A 25,877-nucleotide genomic window follows, 5' to 3' on the forward strand; every position below is an offset into this window, starting at 1 on the left:
TCCGACAAGCCTACAACCTGCAGTGACCACCGATCGACCAAACCACTGCATGACCAGCTCTATCCTCACCTACTGTATCCTCACCCATCCCTTGTAGATTGTGAGCCCTCGCGGGCAGGGTCCTCTCTCCTCCTGTACCAGTTATGACTTGTATTCTTCCTGATTATTGTACCTGTGATTACAATGTATACCCCTCCTCACATGTAAAGCGCCATGGAATACATGGCGTTATAATAATAAATAATAATAATCCCAGTGATACTTGTAAACTTCAGGTTTTGAAATAATTAAAAGTAAGGTTATTAGAGTTTTGGTGATGTTTGTATGTTTAATTCACAAATTTGACATGTGATGTGTATTATTTTACAATTTAGGTCATTTTCATATTTATCATTAAGGTAAGAAAATGTGACATCATTATGTGATGTGTAATGCCATGAGGTCTTCTCTTACATGGCTCCTGTAATGCAGACCACATTCCCCAAATTGCTGGATTCTCATCAGTTGTCTTTGTTCCCCTCTCTTGACAGCAGTGGTAGACCAGTGACATGGGGCTGCTGCCCCCTGATGTGTAATGCAGGGTCTCAGCCTCATTTATCAAAACTGTTCATTACATTGGTTTTGATGACCACAGCAACCAACCAGAGCTCAGCTTTCATTTATCAAACTGCTTGGCATAATGAAAGCTGATCTCTGATTGGTTGTTATGGGCAAAGTAGACAATGCTATCGTAAGGCTGTGTGCACACGGTGTGTTTTTGCTGTGCTTTTTTTTTCAGTGCAAAGTTGTCACAAAGCCTGAAGCGTTTCCTGATGCCAGTAAAGTGAATGAGAATCCGGAAGTCTCATGCAGATTTGATGCAGATTTAACCCCTTCACGCCACAGCCAATGTCGGCTTTTGTGTTTCTGTTTTTTCCTCCTCTTCTTCCCAGAGCCATAACTCTTTTATTCTTCTGTCCACATAGACATATGAGGGCTTGCTTTTTGAGGGACGGGTTATACTTTTGAATGACACCATTCATTTTACCACATAGCGTACTGGAAAATGGGAAAAAATTCTGAGTGCAGTGAAATTATGGGGAAAAAAAACAAAACATTATTCTGACATTGTTTTTTTATTAATTGTTTTTTACGGTGTACATTTTGTGGTAAAAAAAAAATGACCTTGCAATATTGTTATCCTCATCAACACGATTATGGCGATACCCAACATGTCTAGATTATTATTGTTTTACTGGCGAAAAAAATGCAGAATTTTGCCCCCCCCCCAATTTTTTTAGATTGTGTCTCTATTTTCCAAGACCTGTAACATTTTCACTTTTCAGCCGATGAAGATGTGTGACTTATTATTTTTTGCGAGGTGAGACATGGTTCTTATTAATACCATTTTAGGATAGATGTGACTTTTTAACACAACGACCACCAATGTTTATTTCTTTTTACATCTTTATTTTCAATGGGGGAAAGGGGCGGTAATTTGAACTTTCAGTTTTTGAGGGGTTTTTTTTTCATATTTTTTTAAAACATTTTTTTTATTTTTCATTGTAATTGTTAGCCTTGAGGGACTTGGAGATGTTTTTGTGTGATCGCTTGTGCTATATACAGTGATGCCACAGCATCGCTGTATATAGCAGAAACCATGATCTGTTCTGAAGCCCGTCCACAGGCAGAGTTCTAAAGGAGCTCGGTAATGTCATGACAACCCATCAGGGACCCGCGATAACAGCCGTCAACTGTTAGGAATGGGGTGGGCTCATGCTGTGTGCCCGCTTCCAACTTGCCCCATACATGTACAGCGGATGTCGTGAAGGGGTTAAATCTGCAGCATGTCAATTCTTTCAGCGTTTTTCCTGAAGGCTTCACAAACACTAACGAGTGGGGAAAATCTGTACCAAAAACGCGTGTTATTTGCAGCTGCATTTTTCCTGCCAAGAGATGCAGAAACAGTTTTGTAATTTCCGCACCAAATACTTAACGTGTGCACAGACCCTTAGGCAGGTTCGTGATGCCTTATGTGTCGCAGCTTCAGCCGGTCTCCCCTACTATGTCACTGATCACTTACAGGCGCTTCTCACTAAATTAGAATATCATCAAAAAGTTATTTTATTTCAGTTCTTCAATACAAAAAGTGAAACTCATATATGATATAGAGTCATTACAAACAGAGTGATCTATTTCAAGTGTTTATTTCTGTTAATGTTGATGATTATGGCTTGCAGCCAATGAAAACCCAAAAGTCATTATCTCAGTAAATTACTGTATTTTTCAGACTATGACGCACTTTTTCCCCAAAAATTTTTGGATGAAAATGGGGGTGCGTCTTATAGTCCGGATGTACTTACCAGGAGTCTCATCCCAGGCTGGTGCCGACATTTTGTGAAATCCCAGAGCCCCCACACATCCATCCCAGGCTGATGCATTGCAGTTTTGGAGATGTTCGGTGGTGCGGGGGTTCCACCGACATTTTGTGAAAGCCTGGAGTCCCCGCACTTCCATTGCTGTAATGCATTGGGCTCCAAGAAAATGTCCGCAGGAGGCGGCGCACGCGTAGTTTGAGATCTCGGGAGATGAGGAGCTACTTGGATGGAGGAGATCAAGTCAGCTCTTCCATGCAGCAGGAGGCTGAGATTCTCCTGTAACTGGGACTAATATACCATCCTCAGTAACAGGGTAAATTAGTAATGAGAAGAATATTAATATATTAAAATGTTCCCCAAAATAGAAAAAAATGCATAAATAAAAAAACTAAACTAAAGAAGAAGAGACCCTGTCAGTGTGAATTGTTGTTTCTAGCCCTAAGCCCATTTAAAAAAATGTTCAAAATCTAAAAATCATTTCTATAAAAAGGGGAATGCAATTTTAAAAGTTTTTTACTGGTCCTTTGTGGGAAAAAGGGTGAAAAATAGACACATATATCCTATTTTTATTTATATTTTCCATAAATATCAACAAGAAAAAAGGAATATAAAAATGACATAAAAATTAAGCTCCATGTATCTTGAGACCTATATGACTGTTGATTCCCTGTGGTCGGCGTTCATAGCAAGTCTGTAATTCTACTACATAGAGGCGATCTGAGCATCGCCTCTATGCAGCAGAGCCGATCGAGCTGTGGCAGCTTCTAGCCTTCCATGGAGGCTATTGAAGCATGCCAAAAGTTAAAGAAAAATGTTTTTAAAAATATTAAAAAAGGAAAAAAAACATAAGAGTTCAAACTGCCCCCCTTTCGCCCCACTCAAAATAAAACAATTAAAAAATCAAATATACACGTTTCGTATCACCGCGTTCAGAACGCCCGATCTATCAATAATAAAAAGGATTAATCTGATTTTTTTTGGTCACCGCGACATTGCATTAAAATGCAATAACGGGCGATCAACAGAACGTATCTGCACAAATGTGGTATCAGTATAAACATCAGCTTGGCACGCAAAAAAAAAACTCTCACCCAGTCCGAGATCACGAAAAATGGAGAGGATATGGGTCACGGAAAATAGCGCATTTTTTTTTTTTTTTAGCAAACTTTAGAATTTTCTTTCACCACTTCAATAAAAAAAAGAACCTAGACATGTTTGGTGTCTATGAACTCGTAATGACCTGGAGAATCATAATGGCTGGTCAGTATTAGCATTTAGCGAACCTAGCAAAAAAGCCAAACAAAAAACAAGTGTGGGATTGCACTTTTTTAGCAATTTCACCGCACTTGGATTTTTTTTCCCATTTTCGAGTACACGACATTGTAAAACCAATGGTTTTGTTCAAAAGTACAACTCGTCCCTCAAAAAATAAGCCCTCGCATGGCGATATTGATGGGAAAATTAAAAAAGTTATGGCTCTAGAATAAAGGGGAGTGAAAAACGAAAGCGCAAAACCGAAAAAAGCTCTGGTGCTGCCCCATAGTTTAACATTGGTCCGAGTGCAATACGATTTCTTAGTGGCGCATGTCATAACATAATGACTTGCTTGTTAACACTAGACCAGGATTTCCAGCTGCTAGTAAGCCCGGGATAATCCTTTGCATGCACAGAGACAACCTAGGTCTAGTCCCGGCCTAGTCTGAAGATGACCGGGTTCCATCAGCACACGCTGGCGGTACGGAACAGAGCCAAGGACCTTGCAGAGCACAGAGAACACAAAAGGTGAGAAGTGAGGTGAGTATTATTTTCTTTTTTGGCCTTTTTTTCCTACATCTTACATTTATTATGCTTTGGGAGTCTTCCATACCCAGCACCCCTGAGCTTAATAAAGGAAATTGAATTGAATAAATACATTGCAGATCAAATGTCCAGGTAAAGTTATAATGTCTAGTTATAAGTGTCATTATGGAAAAACCCTTTAAATGTTCATATTGTTCCACCTCATCACAACCAAGTGTATAATGGAAATATAATCATTTTATGACTTCTCCTTTTTACCAGAATAAACCAGGTAAGATTGATTACAGGATTGCTAAGTTGCTTATTAATAAAATCCACTAACACAATTTATAAAATGTAGTACGAGCGTTACTTAGAACAGAGGATTTCCTCAGTGTGAATAATGTCCTGTGGACGTTAGATTTATTGTGATATTTGCCATTTATCTCCCCTGATAGAAGGCAGCGGTGTTCGGCCATCCAGCTCCAGCACAGTCTCTCATTCCATCAAGGAGAGATTACTATTCCACCATGTGCTCGGAGTTGGAAGCTTTGGAAAGGTCCTGATGGCGGAAGATACAGAAACCCGCCAAGAATTTGCTGTTAAGATCATCAGCAAAAGAGCCCTGCTGGCCGGAGGGGATAGGCTGGACGTCATGGTGGAGAGGCGCGTTCTTCAGCTGGCATCGGGAAGCCCCTTCCTCGTCCACGCAGACTTCGGATTCCAGACCAAGGTATAATTGTGACTACTTGGTGCTAAAAGCTTTGGCCGCTTCTTCGATGTTGACGACCTATTTGTCTGAATCGGAGCGGTCCTGCAGGACCCAGGAACGACCACTAAACCTTGTGGGCTCCGCACACTGTTTACATCTGGCTTTTGGCAGAGATGGTAACGGCTGATCGGACCCCACTAATCTGATATTAATGACCTATCCTAAGGACGGCGACATTATACGAGAGCTACATGGAGTGTTGTATTTTTTCATTGCACCATTTTAGAGTGCACATATTACATTGGATAACGTTTATTCATTTTCTGGAGTTTTGGATTTAAAAAAAATAGCAAGTTTGTTAGTGTTTAGGAGCTTTCATGGCAACTATATAATATGCTAACTTTAAATTGTTCTCCTACTTTATCATACTAAACAAATGAACAACAAAGAAAACATTTTTTTGTGTTGCTGTTTTACAAGACTTTTTTTTCTGTTGTTATAAAAAAGCTGCTTTTGCTGCATAGCCTGCACTTTACGTTGGTATTACAGTATTTGGGAGGACATGGGACTTTATAACGATCTAATATTCCACTTTTTGGGAAGCGGGATGCAGAGAAAACAGCTGTAGTAGAGCAGCCCTATATCTTAGTAATATGCTTCCACTTTCTTGGATGGAAAACCCCTTCAGGTAGTAAAGTCTGTATTTGTCTTTACTGTATAATAAATGCGAATGTTCTGTGTTACAGATGAATGTTTTTCTCGGCATAGAGTACATGAGCTGCGGGGACTTCTACCAACTTCTACACTGGAAGGGGCCACTAGACGTCACCAGCGCCAGGTAACGTGTTACAGGAGAAGAAAAGTCCGCAGTCTCTCTACAAGACTGCAGACAGACAAATCGCCACAGTGTGAACTGCGCACATGGTCACGATTTCCCTGGATTCCCCGTTCAGTTGGCGATCCAGTGATCACGTGTACAATTTTCACACTTGTGGTCGCGTGCTGACTTGTCTCACCCGGCACTGAGAAACGTGCAGGAGTATAGTCGGCATATAATCACCAGTATGTCATTTTCATACATTCGTTCTGGAGACTGTAATATTGACAGTGTGCACTTTTACACTGTCACGATTCGGCAGTCACATAGAGTGATGCAGACTTTTCTTCTGAGACCAGATGACCCCTTTATAAAACCCTCTAAGCTGCGTTGTATATAAATGGGCAGTGAGATCCTGTGGGTCCCAGTGTTACTTCCACTCCTGACATTCTCTCTATTTCTGAATGTGGAAATCCTTCATACCAGTCTCTTCAGGAGCTCGGATTCATCCTGATTGTTGTGTAAAGTAACTACAATGCTTATAGTAATGATAGAAAACGGTTCTATAAGCGGAATAATATAGAATAATGCCCCTAGTGACTGATATGAACTCCCAAGTGTACCATCTATGGATCTGATACTTATTCATTTCTCTTTGTCAGATTCTATGCCGCCGAACTGGTGTGTGGGATCCAGTTCCTCCATTCCAAGGGCGTCATCCACAGGTAATTTAGTCGGTGTTAGGCCGGGGTCACATGAGCGTATATTCTCTCATCTAAGACAATCTGGCTGATTATGTAAATCACACTTTGATTAAACGCTGTACAGAATTTGATCACAGTGTGATCCTTTTTTCAGATGAAAAGATGAAAAAAATAAGGCTCAATTTTTACCATTCTGTCAGTCCATGGAAATCCGACTGCACTCAGATGTCGTCGGTGTGCAGTCCGATGTTTTCCATGGACTCAATGATGTGCATGGCCGAGTGTGATTCGATAATTAGATCCAACTTGGGCATGCTGGGATCGGTTTAAGGAAAATATCGGACAAGTACATGGCCCCCATAGAATAATTTGTGTTGGATCACATTCTTACTCAAAATATGGTCATGTGCACGAGCCCTTAAAGCTTAGCTGCACTCAGTCCCCCCACCCTGGAGTCCTGCTGACTGATGCCCTGTAACTGGGGTCTAGTCGTCTCATCTGGTACCACTGTCAGGAGGCTGCAGATGAGCGGACATCACATGTCATACAGTAATCCTTACAGGGGTACAGGTAGGGCATATAGTAAATTTCACATGAGGAAAGTACAGCAGGAAGAGAACATATTTTTATTCACGAATGTCATCATTTCACCACAGATATATAAGAAGAACACTTACTTTATGCTCAAGTTATTTTTCTTTTTCCTACAGAGACCTGAAGCCGGAGAACATCCTGGTGGCTGAGACGGGCCATATTAAGATCACCGATTACGGACTTGCACTGGAGAACATGCACGGAGTCACCGGTTTCGCTGGGACTATGGGTTACATGGCTCCTGAGGTGAGAGTAGAATTTTATTTACAAGGTTTTTCAGTTATTTTAACATAGATGAGCTTTATTTAGGCTAGCCTGTCCAATATGTTTATTGGTTATATCCAACCACCAGTGGAGGTGATAACAGCTAATCAGTGGGACTGCCGGGTGTTGGCCCCCACCAATCTCATATTGATTACCTTATCTGGTCATCAATATAACAGTACTGGAAACCCCCTCTGGGTGCTTCACTGCTATGTGTACCCCACAATCTCCACACGGGAGGACCAAAGTCTCCTGTTCCTCCTAGCCGGCATCTCAGCATGGATAGTGAACTTTGACCGACCAGGTGTGATGCTGAGTTATCTGGACCAAAGGTGTCCTAAAGTGGCAATAATGGTACAGGAAAATGTATAATTTTATGTGCATTTATTACATTTATTAGATAAGTAGTATCTGACGTTTCCAGTACATCAGACTAATCTACTCTGTGATATTAGACAAGGCCAGCAGCCACCTCAGTACTATCAGCCATAACGTCACAAGACAGCTCCTTAACTCCTTCATGACATATGATGTACATGTCGGTCATATGTCGTGTCCCTGCCTTTAACGCGGGCTCTCATGCCGAGCCCAAATCTTTTCCAGCTGATGATTGAAGATTTAATCAGCCATCATGGGCCTGTAACAGCTGTGGGTGGATTGTGACTGTTAACCTGTTAAATCTCGATGTCAATCTCTGACAATGGCATTTACCACTCGCGTTTTTCCACACGCCCATCGGCACGCTTGTGACACATTAACGGGGTGCTAATGGGATAACATGACAGTCAGGAGTCTGCTGAACACCTCCGTGCATTTCATGACAGTTCTCCTGTGAAGGCCAGCATTTAGCTGCCTTTCATAGGAGATCGTGACTTTAGCTACACATAGCAGTGCATCAGCGATCAGACAGTCGCAGGATTAATAACCCTAAGGGGACTAATAAATACAGGAAAAAGTTAAAAAAAAACTATTTAAAAAAATGAAAAATAAAACAGAAAAGTTCAAATTACCCCCTTATGCCCCATTAAAAATAAAACCATTAAAAAAATTAAAATACACATATTTGGTGTCGCTGTGTTCTTAAAAGATCGATCAATCAAAAGCTAAGATAAATAAATCTGATTAGTAAATGGCGTAATGAGAAAAAATATCAAATATGCCAGAATTACATTTTGGTTTTTTTTTTGCCCGGGCAACATTGCAATAAAATGCAATAAAAGGTGATCAAAACATTGTATCTACCCCAAAGTGGTATCAGTAACATTGTCTCAGGTAGCAAAAAGGAAGCCCTCACAAGCAAAGTATTCTGAAAATTGAAAGCGTTACATGTCTCAGAAAATGGTGACACAACCAAAGGGGACTTTTTTTTTTTATAGAAATGTCTGAATTTTTTTAACCACTTAAAATAAAAAAAAAGCTATATATGTACATGTTTGGTATCTGCGTGATTGTACTGACTTGGATAATAATATTGACAGGTCAGTTTTACCGTATAGTGAACACGGTAAATAAAAAATATATGAAACTGCCCTTTTTTTGCAATTTCAATGTGTTTGGAATTTTTTTTCCACTTTCCATTGTCATTGTGTCATTCAAAAGTACAACTCGTCCTACAAAAAACAAACTTTCATACGGTTATTAATTTCACTTATGGGGCATAATTGTGAAAGATCATTTGCGTCTCCTAATTACGTAGTAAGACTTACTGCCATTACTGTATACCCATATGACAATATGAGTGACATTTAAGTGCGGTGACAGACAAGAGGTGGCACTACTAATAATGCTGCTCTATGGCAGATCATGGACGAGGAGGAGTACAACGCCGGAGTAGACTGGTTCTCGTTAGGAGTCATCTTAAACGAGATGCTGACCAGTGAGTGTAGCTACCATCCCACACTCTTTGATGATTCTTCCTCCGGTGCCAAGGACATCATTGAATGGGTCAGTATGTTCCTGGTATACGGGTCTAGGATTGGGGGTCACACAATGTTAGTAGTTGCTGACACGGAGGTTGTAATTGTACTGAACTCAACTTTATACAGACATTTTCTCCCAATCCATAACCTCCTAAGCAACATGTTTTGGTTAAGAGAAGTAGAAATCCATTGCTTTCACCCCCTCATCACTAAATATTGCTAACATATACCATCACATAGACAACGTGTCATGGAGAGCAGCAATCGGAGAGAAGTGATCACTGTGTTATAATCTATACTGGTCAGATCATAGGGTTCACTTACTAAATTCTAAATACAGTTCTCCTTTTCAGCTCCTCCAGGAAGATCCTGTCCAGCGATTAGGAGTTAATGATAACATCCGAGAACACCCCTTCTTCCAGGGAATTGATTGGGTCTCTGTGGAAGCTCTTAGGATGGCCCCACCATACATCCCTGTAGTAAGTAGTGGGCAGAATTGTCGGGCTGGTTGGACAATTCAATTTATTAACGGAGCATGCCTAGTCTATAGTATTGTACTTCTTTCAGACTCTTTTGATGTCTATATGCAAATAATTTACTAGTTATAAGTTCTTTCATGAACAAAGCATTACAAACAATGAATGTTACAAACATAATCATGCAGAGACACCCATGTACGTCAATACCCATGAATCAATCTCAGTGTGCCTCAATGCATGTATATCCGGACCGTAGTCAGGAAACAACTGCCAACCATCTGGTAGAAAAACTCACACAATTGCAGTCCAAAAAATTCCCATAAAACCATAACTTTATTAATGCAGAAATAACATATATAAAAAGCTGTGAAAAAGGTTAATAAACCGCAGGGAGAGACAGGATACGCACTATATGGCAGAACATATGCCCACAGGCTCAAGGCCACCTGGCTGCAGTAACATCAGTACGGCGAAATAGACTCACAAATAAGGGGCCTATAGTAAATAGTATGGCAAGTAAATACCCCAACAACCGCATCCCAATAGCACAACATAATAAACAGTGTATGTAATTGTGGAATAGCTACCTGATGGTATCACAGCCAGAAGCCAAGAGCACACCCGACGCGCGTTTCGGAGCGCAATGCTCCTTCCTCAGGGGGCTTCCTTGAGCCTGTGGGCATATGTTCTGCCATATAGTGCGTATCCTGTCTCTCCCTGCGGTTTATTAACCTTTTTCACAGCTTTTTATATATGTTATTTCTGCATTAATAAAGTTATGGTTTTATGGAAATTTTTTGGACTGCAATTGTATGAACAAAGCATTGTATAGGTGTCTGTAGCTGGAGCTAGAGAAGACGACCCTTGGATAAAAAAAACCCTGGAATGAGCCGTCCATAAGGACCAGTTTATAACTTTTTCAGAATTTTTCACGCAGACCTGGAAGTGAATCTAAAGAAGATCAGTTTATATTCTTCAATAATAATTCTCCTTTTTATAGTCTCCAATGCTGATTTTGACCAGAAGAAAAATAAAACAAAATATGAACTAATTTTCTCCAAAAACAGAAAGTCTGTTAACAGGTGAAAGTGTTCAGAGCTGTAGTGATAAGTACAGATTGTACTTATTGAAAAACTTCTCCTTCTAACCATTCATGAGTTATTGCCTATTACCTGCACATAATTCTGCATCCTGTGCATGATGAGACAGAAGTATGATTGGCCATAGAGATGATTGCTGGCACTGCAGCTCATTGTAATAACTAGACTTTGCCAACAATGCTCGTGGTGCAGATTTGGTCTCTAAGATATTATACTTACATTTGAAAATGTTCCTTTAATATTGAGCAATTTATTTTTTAATGCCTGAAATCAAGACTGTTTTGATTAGTCACCAAGTTCACCATGACTTTTTCTGCATTTGTTTCTATAGCCAACTAAGCATAAACCAAGGTTCCGTGCTTTCAAGCTTGACAAGATCCAAGCGGCAGAGGCGGCATTATCCATAACACCAGAGGACCAGGCCGTGTTCAGAGGGTTTTCATTTATCAACTAGAAAACCCTCAACAAGTATAGATAACAATAGGTAATTATAGGTAAGTATAGGTAAGAATAGGCAATTATAGGTAAGTATAGATAAGAATAGATAATTCTAGGTAAGAATAGATAATTATAGGTAAGTATATGTAAGAATAGGTAAGAATAGATAATTATAGGTAACTAGATGGCAGCCCGATTCTAAAGAATCGGGAGTCTAAAATCCATATATACTTTATTTATTCAAATGTAAGAATAATACAATTAATAAATAATAGTAAGAAAGAACAAAAATAATAGGCAGTATATGGAGAAAACACCAAACAAAAGTTCAAAATTGGTGTGAAAATGTCACTGAACCACTTCACAACTAAATATATATAGTTTTGGTAAATGGTATTATCATTTTTTTGACGAAATTCGGCAGGAGCTTGAAGAGCAACGTCACTGGGCCCGCCTCCACGCAGTAGAAACTTGCTGTGAGGTAAAAATTCAAAAATCACACCAAAATGGCGGGCGGAGTGTGTCACAGTACGGCACGTTTCTGATTGGTCGCTCGCAGCAGGCGGCAACCAATCAGACACTGGACACTGTTGACGTCACTTATCTCCGGACATTAGCTCCGGACATTAGCTCCGGACAAAGCCACGGAAGTTGGCACAAATTGCAGGAAGTAGTATTCTTGGCAATTAAATATTAGATGGTACCTTCACACTGATCAACTTTCCAATGATCACGACCAGCGATACGACCTGGCCGTGATCGTTGGAAAGTCCTTGTGTGGTCGCTGGAGAGCTGTCACACAGACAGCTCTCCAGCGACCAACGATGCCGAAGTCCCCGGGTAACCAGGGTAAACATCGGGTTACTAAGCACAGGGTCGCGCTTAGTAACCCGATGTTTACCCTGGTTAACATTGTAAAAGTAAAAAAAAAACACTACATACTCACATTCCAGTGTCTGTCACGTCCCTCGCCGTCAGCTTCCCGCACTGACTGTGTGAGTGCCTGCCGTAAAGCACAGCACAGCGGTGACGTCACCGCTGTGCTTTACGGCCGGCGCTCACAGTCAGTGAGGGAAGCTGACGGCGAGGGACGTGACAGACACCGGAATGTGAGCATGTAGTGTTTTTTTTTTTTTTACTTTTACAATGGTAACCAGGGTAAATATCGGGTTTCTAAGCGCGGCCCTGCGCTTAGTAACCCGATGTTTACCCTGGTTACCCGGGGACTCATCGCTGGATCAGCGTCACACACGCCGATTCAGCGATGACAGCGGGTGATCAGCGACCAAAAAAAAAGGTCCTGATCATTCCCAGCAACCAACGATCTCCCAGCAGGGGCCTGATCGTTGGTCGCTGTCACACATAACGATTTCATTAACAATATCGTTGCTATGTCACAAAAAGCAACTATATCATTAAAGAAATCGTTATGTGTGAAGAATAGATAATTATAGGTAAGTATAGGTAAGAATAGGCAATTATAGGTAAGTATAGATAAGAATAGATAATTATAGGTAAGAATAGATAATTATAGGTAAGTATATGTAAGAATAGGTAAGAATAGATAAGAATAGGCAATTATAGGTAAGTATAGATAACAATGGATAACTATAGGTAAGCATAGGTTAGAATAGGTAATTATAGGTAAGTATAGGTAACAATAGGTAAGTATAGAGAACAATGGATAATTATAGGTAACTATAGGTAAGAATAGGTAATTATATGTAAGTATAGGTAAGAATAGGTGATTATAGGTAAGAATAGGTAAGAATAGATAATTATAGGTAAGTATAGGTAAGAGAATAGATAATTATAGGTAAGTATAGTTAAGAATAGATAATTATAGGTAAGTATAGGTAATTATAGGTAAGTATAGGTAAGAATAGATAATTAAAGGTAACTATATGTAAGAATAGGTAAGAGAATAGATAATTATAGGTAAGTATAGTTAAGAATAGATAATTATAGGTAAGTATAGGTAAGAGAATAGATAATTATAGGTAAGTATAGTTAAGAATAGATAATTATAGGTAAGTATAGGTAATTATAGGTAAGTATAGGTAAGAATAGATAATTAAAGGTAACTATATGTAAGAATAGGTAAGAGAATAGATAATTATAGGTAAGTATAGATAATTATAGGTAAGTATAGGTAATTATAGATAAGTATAGGTAAGAATAGATAATTAGGTAACTATAGGTCAGAATAGGTAAGAGAATAGATAATTATAGGTAAGTATAGATAATTATAGGTAAGTATAGGTAATTATAGGTAAGTATAGGTAAGAGAATAGATAATTATAGGTAAGTATAGATAATTATAGGTAAGTATAGATAATTATAGGTAAGTATAGATAATTATAGGTAAGTATAGGTAATTATAGGTAAGTATAGGTAAGAGAATAGATAATTATAGGTAAGTATAGATAATTATAGGTAAGTATAGATAATTATAGGTAAGTATAGATAATTATAGGTAAGTATAGATAATTATAGGTAAGTATAGGTAATTATAGGTAAGTATAGGTAAGAGAATAGATAATTATAGGTAAGTATAGTTAAGAATAGATAATTATAGGTAAGTATAGGTAATTATAGGTAAGTATAGGTAAGAATAGATAATTAAAGGTAACTATATGTAAGAATAGGTAAGAGAATAGATAATTATAGGTAAGTATAGATAATTATAGGTAAGTATAGGTAATTATAGATAAGTATAGGTAAGAATAGATAATTAGGTAACTATAGGTCAGAATAGGTAAGAGAATAGATAATTATAGGTAAGTATAGATAATTATAGGTAAGTATAGATAATTATAGGTAAGTATAGGTAATTATAGGTAAGTATAGGTAAGAATAGATAATAAGAATAGAATATAGAAAATAGAATCACCCAATGTAAGTGCACCTTAGTTAGACATAAGCTTTAAATAGTTTAGATATAAAGATAAGATATAAATATATGTATTAGTTATGTAAAAATATCCCATGTTCAGGTGTGACAGGGCCCATCCAAAGCTGACACTGCAGTGAACCAGGGATTAGCCGATCGCCAATACTTGGGGTCAGGAAGGAATTTTTCCCCACACATGGGGTTGTTTTGCCTTCCTCTGGTTCGCAACCTTTGAATGCAGTAAATCCTATAAATGGCACTGGATGATTAAGTTAAACTAAATTTGATAATAGATAATAATAAAAATAAGTAAACTTTACTCATTGTATCTGTGTCTTCTTTATATTGTATTCATTCTGCGGAGACTATTTTAATTTTGAAGTGCTGTAGTGAATGTCACAAATGGCAAAGAATCAAGAGTTAATACAATTTTTTTTTGCAAAATGGGCATGTGACCTCGCAGCCAGTTCTTTCCCATCATGACAGTGATGTTATGGCCATCTGTCATATGGTTTTCCCAGACTAATGTCACTGCCCCAATATGCGCCATACCATCAATCACCTGTTGTACATGGGACAGGGCCAACATCATCAGCGACTGCTCTGTAACCAAAGTATAGTCTTTTCCACTAAAGTCCCTGCATATCACAGATTATGTAGAGGACGGTCATATTTCATAGTCACTGTACTTACCCCACATTACCTCCACACCGTGCATCATTTCAGTAACCTCCAGCCAAGCACATATGAAAAGCTGTACCTAGTGCAAGGGAATGTAATGGGAATATAATATATTAGTGCACCAAGAAATGCATTCAGTGGATATAGATGGAAAAAAGAGGTTTCATTCGCCTAACAGAACAAGGAGGTGTAGTGGCAGGATAAAGATGGTGGGAGCGTGTCATGCTGTGACTGTACGTGATATGGAAAGGGGCCCTGCACTATCCCTAGGGCTGGGGCCCTAATAAGGGAACTGTCACACAATGGCATTTTGATCGCTACGACGGCACGATTTGTGACGTTCCAGCGATATATCCGTGACGTTCCAGCGATCTCACTGTGTCTGACACGCTCCTGCGATCAGGGACCCGCTGAGAATCGTACGTCGTAGCAGATCATTTGAAACTTTCTTTCGTCGTCTAGTGTCCCGCTGTGGCGGCATGATCGCATGGTGTAACAAAGGTGTGCACGATATTGTATACGATGTGCGCATAGTAATCAAAGGCTTCTACATCGCACATACGTCATGAAATTATCGCTCCAGCGTCGTACATTGCAAAGTGTGACAGCAGTCTACGACGCTGGAGCGATATTGTTACGATGCTGGAGCGTCACGGATCGTGCCGTCGTAGCGATCAAAATGCCACTGTGTGACGGTACCCTTACTCTCCCTGCTCCCAAAGGTACCTCTACAGTTGAGGAGATTTGGTCCACGTACCTTATTGTTCTCTTGTTATCACTAGCTGTCCCCTCTCCCTCCCCCAGAAGGCCTGGGACGGAAATACTAATGTATAAACGCGTAAGACATACAGAGATAACAAAAAGCAAGTAACATACAAAACACTCACCAATAGGGTTGAGCGACCTTGACCTTTTTAGAGTCGAGTCGGGTTTCGCGAAACCCGACTATCTCAAAAGTCGAGTCGAGTGGAATCGGCCGATTATCGCGAAAAGTCGGGGATCGACCGAAACACGAAACCCAATGCAAGTCAATGGGGGAGCATAGTCGGCAGTAGAGGCCAGGAAAACATGTAGAGCCCATTTTAATGGCAAAAACATCCATTCTTGTTACTGAAGCTTGTCAATCTTAATTTAGCTTATAATAATTGTAAGGCATTTGAAATTGGGGGTCATTTGGCTAAAGTTGTGGGGGGTAGGGCTGGTTCAAGTAATTAGTGGGCACAGTAAATCTGGACCACGTCACGGCAGTGGAGCAGGGAGATAAGTATTTCAACTTTGCAAGTGCTGTGATCCTGAGCAAGCAGGGGGGGCCCCCTTGTTGGCATTGGCACTGGCACAGGGCCCCTCAAAGTACAGCGGTGTGTTTGCACGGCGGGGGCGCCTCCCTCCAGCAGCAACACTTTTGCGTACTATGAGGGGCCCTGTGCCAGTGACGTTGCCAACGAGTATTCCTCCCCCCACCTGATGAAGGAACCTGCACCTTCATCTGCACCTTCCTCTTTGTCCCCGTGTAAGGTGGTATGGTATGCGGGAAGGGGGACCTGACTTTCAGCAGGGTCACAATCTTGCAGTGTAGCGTGCACGGGGAATGTTGCGTTATGGGTCAATGTACCAGCAGACTCATCTATCACTGGCTGGGCAATGGTCAGGATGAGGAGGAAACACAGATATAGGCCAAAGAATAAAGTTGGCTAAATGCAGTTCAAAATTGGTAACAGGACTAACCAGGGGGCATTGTTTTGTTCAGTGGAGGACAACTGGAATGAGAGGCTGACACAGAGAGTAGGCCCAAATCTGTAAGTAGTCTAAATGCAGTTCAAAATTGGCAAGAGTAGTAAACAGGCGGCACAGCTTTGTTCACTGTAGGAGAACAGCAAGGAGCGGCAGACACAGATAGAAGGCCCCAACCCAACTAGTAGGCCCACTGCAGTTTTAAAATTCCGATAGGCTGAAAACCAGATAATTGTAGGTCATTTTTTGTAAAGAGGACAGCTGTATTGAGTGGCGCAGCCAGACACTACAAGTAGGCCTTAAACCACAAAGTTGGCTCGACGCTGGTTTAAAAAAGGTTACATGGGTACACGTTCTGCATTGTTGTGCTCAGTGGAGGACAATTGGAAGGAGGGACCGCAGAAAGACTTTGTAGGCGTAAAATTACAAAATAGGCTCTATGCAGCTTCGATTATGTGGCAACCTGAAGAACACCTTGGAGCGGCAGACACCGTCTCTACGACCCAGACCCAACTTGTAGGCCTAATGTAGTGTTGTTTCAACAACTACTTAAGACGAGCATGAAGATTGACGCAATGGAGAGGCAACCTGGGGAACACCTTGGAGTGGAACACACCGTCTCTACACCCCATACCCAACTAGTAGGCCTAATGCAGTGTTGTTTTCAACAACTACTAAACGAGAGCCAGAAGATTGAAGCAATGGAGAGGCAACCTGGGGAACACCTTGGAGTGGAACACACCGTCTCTACACCCCAGACCCAACTTGTAGGCCGAATGCAGTGTTGTTTTCAACAACTACTAAACAAGAGCTTTAAGATTGAAGCAATGGAGAGGCAACCTGGGGAACACCTTGGAGTGTAACACACCGTCTCTACACCCCAGACCCAACTTGTAGGCCGAATGCAGTGTTGTTTTCAACAACTACTTAAGAAGAGCCAGAAGATCGAAGCAATGGAGAGGCAACCTGGGGAACACCTTGGAGTGGAACACACTGTCTCTACACCCCAGACCCAACTTGTAGGCCGAATGCAGTGTTGTTTTCAACAACTACTAAACAAGAGCTTTAAGATTGAAGCAATGGAGAGGCAACCTGGAGAACACCTTGGAGTGGAACACACCGTCTCTACACCCCAGACCCAACTTGTAGACCGAATGCAGTGTTGTTTTCAACAACTACTTAAGAAGAGCCAGAAGATCGAAGCAATGGAGAGGCAACCTGGGGAACACCTTGGAGTGGAACACACCGTCTCTACAACCCAGACCCAACTTGTAGGCCGAATGCAGTGTTGTTTTCAACAACTACTAAACAAGAGCTTTAAGATTGAAGCAATGGAGAGGCAACCTGGGGAACACCTTGGAGTGTAACACACCGTCTCTACACCCCAGATCCAACTTGTAGGCCGAATGCAGTGTTGTTTTCAACAACTACTTAAGAAGAGCCAGAAGATCGAAGCAATGGAGAGGCAACCTGGGGAACAACTTGGAGTGGAACACACCGTCTCTACACCCCAGACCCAACTTGTAGGCTGAATGCAGTGTTGTTTTCAACAACTACTAAACGAGAGCCAGAAGATTGAAGCAATGGAGAGGCAACCTGGGGAACACCTTGGAGTGGAACACACCGTCTCTACACCACAGACCCAACTTAGAGGCCTAATGCAGTGTTGTTTTCAACAACTACTAAACGAGAGCTTTAAGATTGAAGCAATGGAGAGGAAACCTGGAGAACACCTTGGAGCGGAAGACACCGTCTCTACAACCCAGACCCAACTTGTAGGCCTAATGCAGTGTTGTTTTCAACAACTACTAAACGAGAGCTTGAAGATTGAAGCAATGGAGAGGAAACCTGGAGAACACCTTGGAGCGGAAGACACCGTCTCTACAACCCAGACCCAACTTGTAGGCCTAATGCAGTGTTGTTTTCAACAACTACTAAACGAGAGCTTGAAGATTGAAGCAATGGAGAGGAAACCTGGAGAACACCTTGGAGCGGAAGACACCGTCTCTACAACCCAGACCCAACTTGTAGGCCTAATGCAGTGTTGTTTTCAACAACTACTAAACGAGAGCTAGAAGCTCTAAGCTATGGAGAGGAAACCTGTGTAACACCTTGGAGTGGAAGACACCGTCTCTACACCCCAGACCCAACTTGTAGGCCGAATGCAGTGTTGTTTTCAACAACTACTAAACGAGAGCCAGAAGATTGAAGCAATGGAGAGGCAACCTGGGGAACACCTTGGAGTGGAACACACCGTCTCTACACCCCAGACCCAACTTGTAGGCCGAATGCAGTGTTGTTTTCAACAACTACTTAAGAAGAGCCAGATGATCGAAGCAATGGAGAGGCAACCTGGGGAACACCTTGGAGTGGAACACACCGTCTCTACAACCCAGACCCAACTTGTAGGCCGAATGCAGTGTTGTTTTCAACAACTACTAAACGAGAGCCAGAAGATTGAAGCAATGGAGAGGCAACCTGGGGAACACCTTGGAGTGGAACACACTGTCTCTACACCTCAGACCCAACTTGTAGGCCGAATGCAGTGTTGTTTTCAACAACTACTAAACGAAAGCCAGAAGATTGAAGCAATGGAGAGACAACTTGGGGAACACCTTGGAGTGGAACACACCGTCTCTACACCCCAGACCCAACTTTTAGGCCGAATGCAGTGTTGTTTTCAACAACTACTAAACGAGAGCCAGAAGATTGAAGCAATGGAGAGGCAACCTGGGGAACACCTTGGAGTGGAACACACCGTCTCTACACCACAGACCCAACTTGGAGACCTAATGCAGTGTTGTTTTCAACAACTACTAAACGAAAGCTTTAAGATTTAAGCAATGGAGAGGAAACCTGGAGAACACCTTGGAGCGGAAGACACCGTCTCTACAACCCAGACCCAACTTGTAGGCCTAATGCAGTGCTGTTTTCAACAACTACTAAACGAGAGCTAGAAGCTCGAAGCTATGGAGAGGAAACCTGGGGAACACCTTGGAGCGGCAGACACCGTTAGTAGGCCCTACGAAGTAGTAGTAGTAGCCCCAATGCAGTTTTCAAATTCCTATAGGCTGAAAACCAGACTATTGACGCTCAGCTTTTTTAAAAGGAGGACAGCTGTATTGAGTGGCACAGACAGACACAGGTAGTAGGCCTTAAACACAACATTTGGCTCAATGCAGTTTAAAAAAGGTTACAGGGGTACACAGGCAGCATTGGTCTGTTCAGTGGAGGACAATTTCAATTATGGACCACAGACAGAGTTTGTATGCCTACTATTAAAATAAGGATGCTCTATGCAATTTAAAATAGGTTCCAGGGGTACACGGGCAGCAGTAGACAAGTCACTGGAGGACTAGTGGAAGGAGGGACCGCAGACAGGCGTAGTAGGCCTAACATAACAAAATTTGGCTGTAGGCACTTTAAAATTGGTTCCAGGGGTACACGGGCAGCAGTGGTCAGGTCACTGGAGGACTAGTGGAAGGAGGGACCGCAGACAGGCGTAGTAGGCCTAACATAACAAAATTTGGCTGTAGGCACTTTAAAATTGGTTCCAGGGGTACACGGGCAGCAGTAGACAGGTCACTGGAGGACAAGTGGAAGGAGGGACTGCAGACAGGCGTAGTAGGCCTAACATAACAAAATTTGGCTGTAGGCACTTTAAAATTGGTTCCAGGGGTACACGGGCAGCAGTAGACAGGTCACTGGAGGACTAGTGGAAGGAGGGACCGCAGACAGGCGTAGTAGGCCTAACATAACAAAATTTGACTGTAGGCACTTTAAAATTGGTTCCAGGGGTACACGGGCAGCAGTAGACAGGTCACTGGAGGACTAGTGGAAGGAGGGACCGCAGACAGGCGTAGTAGGCCTAACATAACAAAATTTGACTGTAGGCACTTTAAAATTGGTTCCAGGGGTACACGGGCAGCAGTAGACAGGTCACTGGAGGACTAGTGGAAGGAGGGACCGCAGACAGGCGTAGTAGGCCTAACATAACAAAATTTGGCTGTAGGCACTTTAAAATTGGTTCCAGGGGTACACGGGCAGCAGTAGACAGGTCACTGGAGGACTAGTGGAAGGAGGGACCGCAGACAGGCGTAGTAGGCCTAACATAACAAAATTTGGCAGTAGGCACTTTAAAATTGGTTCCAGGGGTACACGGGCAGCAGTAGACAGGTCACTGGAGGACTAGTGGAAGGAGGGACCGCAGACAGGCGTAGTAGGCCTAACATAACAAAATTTGGCTGTAGGCACTTGCAATTCTCTTGCAGGGGTACACAGGCAGCATTGGTGTTGTCAGCGGAGGCCGATTGTAATGAGTGTCTGCCAGTTAGTACTCCAAAAAAATAAATAGATGTTAATGTCTCGCATTACAACAAAACCAAAACACAAAAGGGTGGAATACTTAGGTACAGGGGTGGGCTCCTCTACTGAGTTTTAGACCTAGTAATTTGGCGCTAATTATATACTGGTGTAAATATAGGACACTGCCCCTGACTATGTTAAGTACCATCATACATGTCAACACAATGGTATTGTCAGTGCCAGGCATTGAATGATGTCAGCGCATAGACTAAACATTGGTGGAACTGTGAGAGATAATTGTGCAAGTGGTAGAGCAATGTTTGAGCTGGGGGGGAAATCTCTTGTGGCCGGCGGTACAGGCCCAAGGCCCCTCATGTTACAACAGTGTGTGTGACGTTGGGTGCGCATCACCACCGCCAGAGACACTTTATTGTACTATGAGGGACCCAGTGGCAGTGCCGTCGACCAAAAGCGGGCACACCCACCTCTTCAGACAAACGGCACTCTCACGGGTGCTTGCGCCAAGTGGCGAGACCACGGCCCCGTGGGGGGAGTTTGGCCATTTAGGGAGGTGTAAACATGTCGTATGTTGGACAATCAGCTGCTGCAAATTACGAGATTGGAAAAGTCAGTCAGAGTAGTCCACAAGCAAGACCTTTTCATAGGAAAGCTAGGTGTCAGCCGGGCAAGGTGGGGCAAAATAATTCGAAATCCAGTTGTGGTTCATTTTAATGAAGGTTAGATCATCAACATTTTGGGTAGCCAGACAAGTCCTTTTTTCGGTTAATATTGAACCTGCAGCACTGAATACTCTTTCTGATAGGACACTAGCTGCCGGGCAAGCAAGCTCCTGCAATGCATATTCTGCCAATTCTGGCCAGGTGTCTAATTTGGATGCCCAGTAATCAAATGGGAATGACGGTTGAGGGAGAACATCGATAAAGGATGAAAAATAGTTAGTAACCATACTGGACAAATGTTGTCTCCTGTCACTTTGAATTGATGCTGCAGTACCTGTCCTGTCTGCGGTCATAGCAAAATCACTCCACAACCTGGTCAGAAAACCCCTCTGTCCAACGCCACTTCTGATTTGTGCACCTCTAACACCTCTGGTCTGCTGCCCCCTGCAGCTCGTGTGAGAACGATCACGGGCGCTGTGTGCTGGGAATGCCTGAAGCAAACGGTCAACAAGAGTTGATTGTTTGGTTGCTAATATTAGTTCCAAGTTCTCATGTGGCATAATATTTTGCAATTTGCCTTTATAGCGAGGATCAAGGATGCAGGCCAACCAGTAATCGTCATCGTTCATCATTTTAGTAATGCGTGTGTCCCTTTTGAGGATACGTAAGGCATAATCCGCCAAGTGGGCCAAAGTTCCAGTTGTCAAATCTGCGGTTGTGCTGGGTTGAGGGGCAGTTTCAGGCAAATCTACGTCACTTGTGTCCCTCAAAAAACCAGAACCCGGCCTTGCCACGCCACCAATTTCCAGTGGCCCCGGAAAAGCTTCCTCATTAAAAAAATACTCATCCCCATCATCCTCCTCGTCCTCCTCCTCCTGTTCGCCCGCTACCTCGTCCTGTACACTGCACTGACCAGACAATGGCTGACTGTCATCAAGGCTTTCCGCTTCCTCTGCTGCAGACGCCTGCTCCTTTATGTGCGTCAAACTTTGCATCAGCAGACGCATTAGGGGGATGCTCATGCTTATTATGGCGTTGTCTGCACTAACCAGCTGTGTGCATTCCTCAAAACACTGAAGGACTTGACACATGTCTTGTATCTTCGACCACTGCACACCTGACAACTCCATGTCTGCCATCCTACTGCCTGCCCGTGTATGTGTATCCTCCCACAAATACATAACAGCACGCCTCTGTTCGCACAGTCTCTGAAGCATGTGCAGTGTTGAGTTCCACCTTGTTGCAACGTCTATGATTAGGCGATGCTGGGGAAGGTTCAAAGACCGCTGATAGGTCTGCATACGGCTGGAGTGTACGGGCGAACGGCGGATATGCGAGCAAAGTCCGCGCACTTTGAGGAGCAGGTCGGATAACCCCGGATAACTTTTCAGGAAGCACTGCACCACCAGGTTTAAGGTGTGAGCCAGGCAAGGAATGTGTTTCAGTTGGGAAAGGGAGATGGCAGCCATGAAATTCCTTCCGTTATCACTCACTACCTTGCCTGCCTCAAGATCTACAGTGCCCAGCCACGACTGCGTTTCTTTCTGCAAGAACTCGGACAGAACTTCCGCGGTGTGTCTGTTGTCGCCCAAACACTTCATAGCCAATACAGCCTGCTGACGCTTGCCAGTAGCTGCCCCATAATGGGACAACTGGTGTGCAACAGTGGCAGCTGCGGATGGAGTGGTTGGGCGACTGTGGTCTGTGGACGAGCTCTCGCTTCTGCAGGAGGACGAGGAGGAGGAGGAGGGGGTGCAAACGGCTACAGCCAACTGTTTCCTAGACCGTGGGCTAGGCAGAACTGTCCCAAAATTGCTGTCCTCTGTGGACCCTGCATCCACCACATTCACCCAGTGTGCCGTGATGGACACGTAGCGTCTCTGCCCATGCCTACTGGTCCATGCATCTGTTGTCAGGTGCACCTTTGTACTCACAGATTGCCTGAGTGCATGGACGATGCGCTCTTTAACATGCTGGTGGAGGGCTGGGATGGATTTTCTCGAAAAGAAGTGTCGACTGGGTAGCTTGTAGCGTGGTACAGCGTAGTCCATCAGGGCTTTGAAAGCTTCGCTTTCAACTAACCGGTAGGGCATCATCTCTAACGAGATTAGTCTAGCTATGTGGGTGTTGAAACCCTGTGTACGCGGATGCGAGGCTAAGTACTTCCTTTTTCTAACCAGAGTCTCATGTAGGGTGAGCTGGACTGGAGAGCTGGAGATCGTGGAACTAGCGGGGGTGCCGGTGGACATGGCAGACTGAGAGACGGTTGGAGACTGTATTGTTGCCGCCGGTGCCCTAGATGCAGTGTTTCCTACTACGAAACTGGTGATTCCCTGACCCTGACTGCTTTGGCCTGGCAAAGAAACCTGCACAGATACTGCAGGTGGTGCGGAAAATGGTGGCCTTACAGTGACGGAAGGGATGTAGCGTTGCTGACTAGCTTCATTGGCCGAGGGTGCTACAACCTTAAGGGACGTTTGGTAGTTAGTCCAGGCTTGCAAATGCATGGTAGTTAAATGTCTATGCATGCAACTTGTATTTAGACTTTTCAGATTCTGACCTCTGCTTAAGGTAGTTGAACATTTTTGACAGATGACTTTACGCTGATCAATTGGATGTTGTTTAAAAAAATGCCAGACTGCACTCTTTCTAGCATCGGATCCCTTTTCAGGCATTGCAGACTGAGCTTTAACTGGATGGCCACGCTGTGCTCCAACAGGTTTTGGCTTTGCCACGCGTTTTGGGCCAGATACGGGCCCGGCAGATGGAACCTGTTGCGATGTTGATGCCTGCTGCGGCCCCTCCTCCTCCGCTTCAGAACTACTGCCGCCTGCACCCTGTTCCCCCAATGGCTGCCAATCGGGGTCAACAACTGGGTCATCTATAACCTCCTCTTCTATCTCGTGTGCAACTTCGTCTGTGTCACCGTGTAAGTCGGTGGTATAGCGTTCGTGACGGGGCAACATAGTCTCATCAGGGTCTGATTCTGGATCAGTACCCTGCGAGGGCAATGTTGTGGTCTGAGTCAAAGGACCAGCATAGTAGTCTGGCTGTGGCTGAGCATCAGTGCACTCCATGTCAGATTCAACTTGTAATGGGCATGGCCTGTTAACTGTTTCACTTTCTAAGCCAGGGACGGTATGTGTAAAGAGCTCCATGGAGTAACCCGTTGTTTCGCCTGCTGCATCCTTCTCTGTTGTTGTTTTTGCTGAAGAGGACAAGGAAGCGACTTGTCCCTGTCCCTGACCGTGAACATCCACTAACGACGCGCTGCTTTTACATTTACCAGTTTCAGAAGAGGAGACAAAAGAGCTAGAGGCTGAGTCAGCAAGGTAAGCCAAAACTTGCTCTTGCTTCTCCGGCTTTAAAAGCGGTTTTCCTACTCCCAGAAAAGGGAGCGTTCGAGGCCTTGTGTAGCCAGACGACGAACCTGGCTCCACAGCTCGAGACTTAGGTGCTATATTGTTTTTCCCACGGCCACCTGATGCTCCACTACCACTACCATCATTACCAGCTGGCAATGAACGCCCACGGCCACGACCTCTTCCACCAGACTTCCTCATTGTTTTAAAAACGTCACCAAAGTAACGGTATTTGTTACTGTCAAACAACTTACAAGGTGAACTCTAACTTCTGTATGATTTAGATATCCCTTTATAGGTGGGTGAGACCGCAAGGAAAATCAGGCACGATGTTACACACTCTGTTTTCTTTGGCACCAAATGAGAGAGATGCCACACACGCAGGACTGTCACTCAAGCACAAATGTCAATATTAATCTCCCACTGTTTCTTTTTTTTTCAGGGAGAATTTAATAACCAAAAACAGGCACTAGGCTTTCTGTGGCCCACTAATTCAGAGAGATGGCACACACGACTGGCACAGAAGCACAAAGGCCAATATTAATCTCCCACTGTTTTTTTTTGTCAGGGAGAATTTATAAACCCAATAAAAAATAAACACTAGGCTTTCTATGGCCCACTATTTGAGAGAGATGGCACACTCAGGACTGGCACACAAGCAGAAAGGCCAATATTAATCTCCCACAGTTTTTTTTTTTTTTTCAGGGAGAATTTAGAAACCAAATTTTAAAATAAAAAACACTAGGCTTTCTATGGCCCACTATTTGAGAGAGATGGCACACTCAGGACTGGCACACAAGCAGAAAGGCCAATATTAATCTCCCACTGTTTTTTTTTTTTCAGGGAGAATTTAGAAACCAAATGTAAAAAAAAAAAAAGGCTTTCTATTGCCCACTATTTGAGAGAGATGGCACACTCAGGACTGGCACACAAGCAGAAAGGCCAATATTAATCTCCCACTGTTTTTTTCTTTTCAGGGAGAATTTTAAAACCAAAATCAGACACTAGGCTTTCTGTGGCCCAATATTTGCGAGATGGCACCCAGGACTGGCGCACACAAGC

The 25,877-nt window shown here is 43.0% G+C and overlaps 1 protein-coding gene and 1 long non-coding RNA gene across 2 annotated transcripts; both read left to right on the forward strand.

The window, feature by feature from the left end:
• Positions 1–3,986: 3,986 nt before the first annotated feature.
• Positions 3,987–11,856, forward strand: LOC138657814 (protein kinase C delta type-like). The gene is made up of 8 exons (XM_069745458.1): positions 3,987–4,151; positions 4,595–4,869; positions 5,595–5,686; positions 6,328–6,390; positions 7,080–7,209; positions 9,028–9,171; positions 9,500–9,625; positions 11,057–11,856. The coding sequence occupies exons 2-8, from the start codon at positions 4,702–4,704 to the stop codon at positions 11,177–11,179; spliced, it is 846 nt and encodes a 281-aa protein (XP_069601559.1). The 5' UTR covers positions 3,987–4,151; positions 4,595–4,701; the 3' UTR covers positions 11,180–11,856.
• A 1,748-nt stretch (positions 11,857–13,604) lies between these two features.
• LOC138657815 (uncharacterized) lies at positions 13,605–14,375 on the forward strand. The gene is made up of 2 exons (XR_011317203.1): positions 13,605–13,963; positions 14,004–14,375. It is a non-coding gene; the product is annotated as an uncharacterized lncRNA (long non-coding RNA).
• Positions 14,376–25,877: the final 11,502 nt, after the last annotated feature.

The sequence above is a fragment of the Ranitomeya imitator genome, chromosome 1 (genome assembly GCF_032444005.1).
Source record: "Ranitomeya imitator isolate aRanImi1 chromosome 1, aRanImi1.pri, whole genome shotgun sequence".
NCBI lineage: Eukaryota > Metazoa > Chordata > Amphibia > Anura > Dendrobatidae > Ranitomeya > Ranitomeya imitator.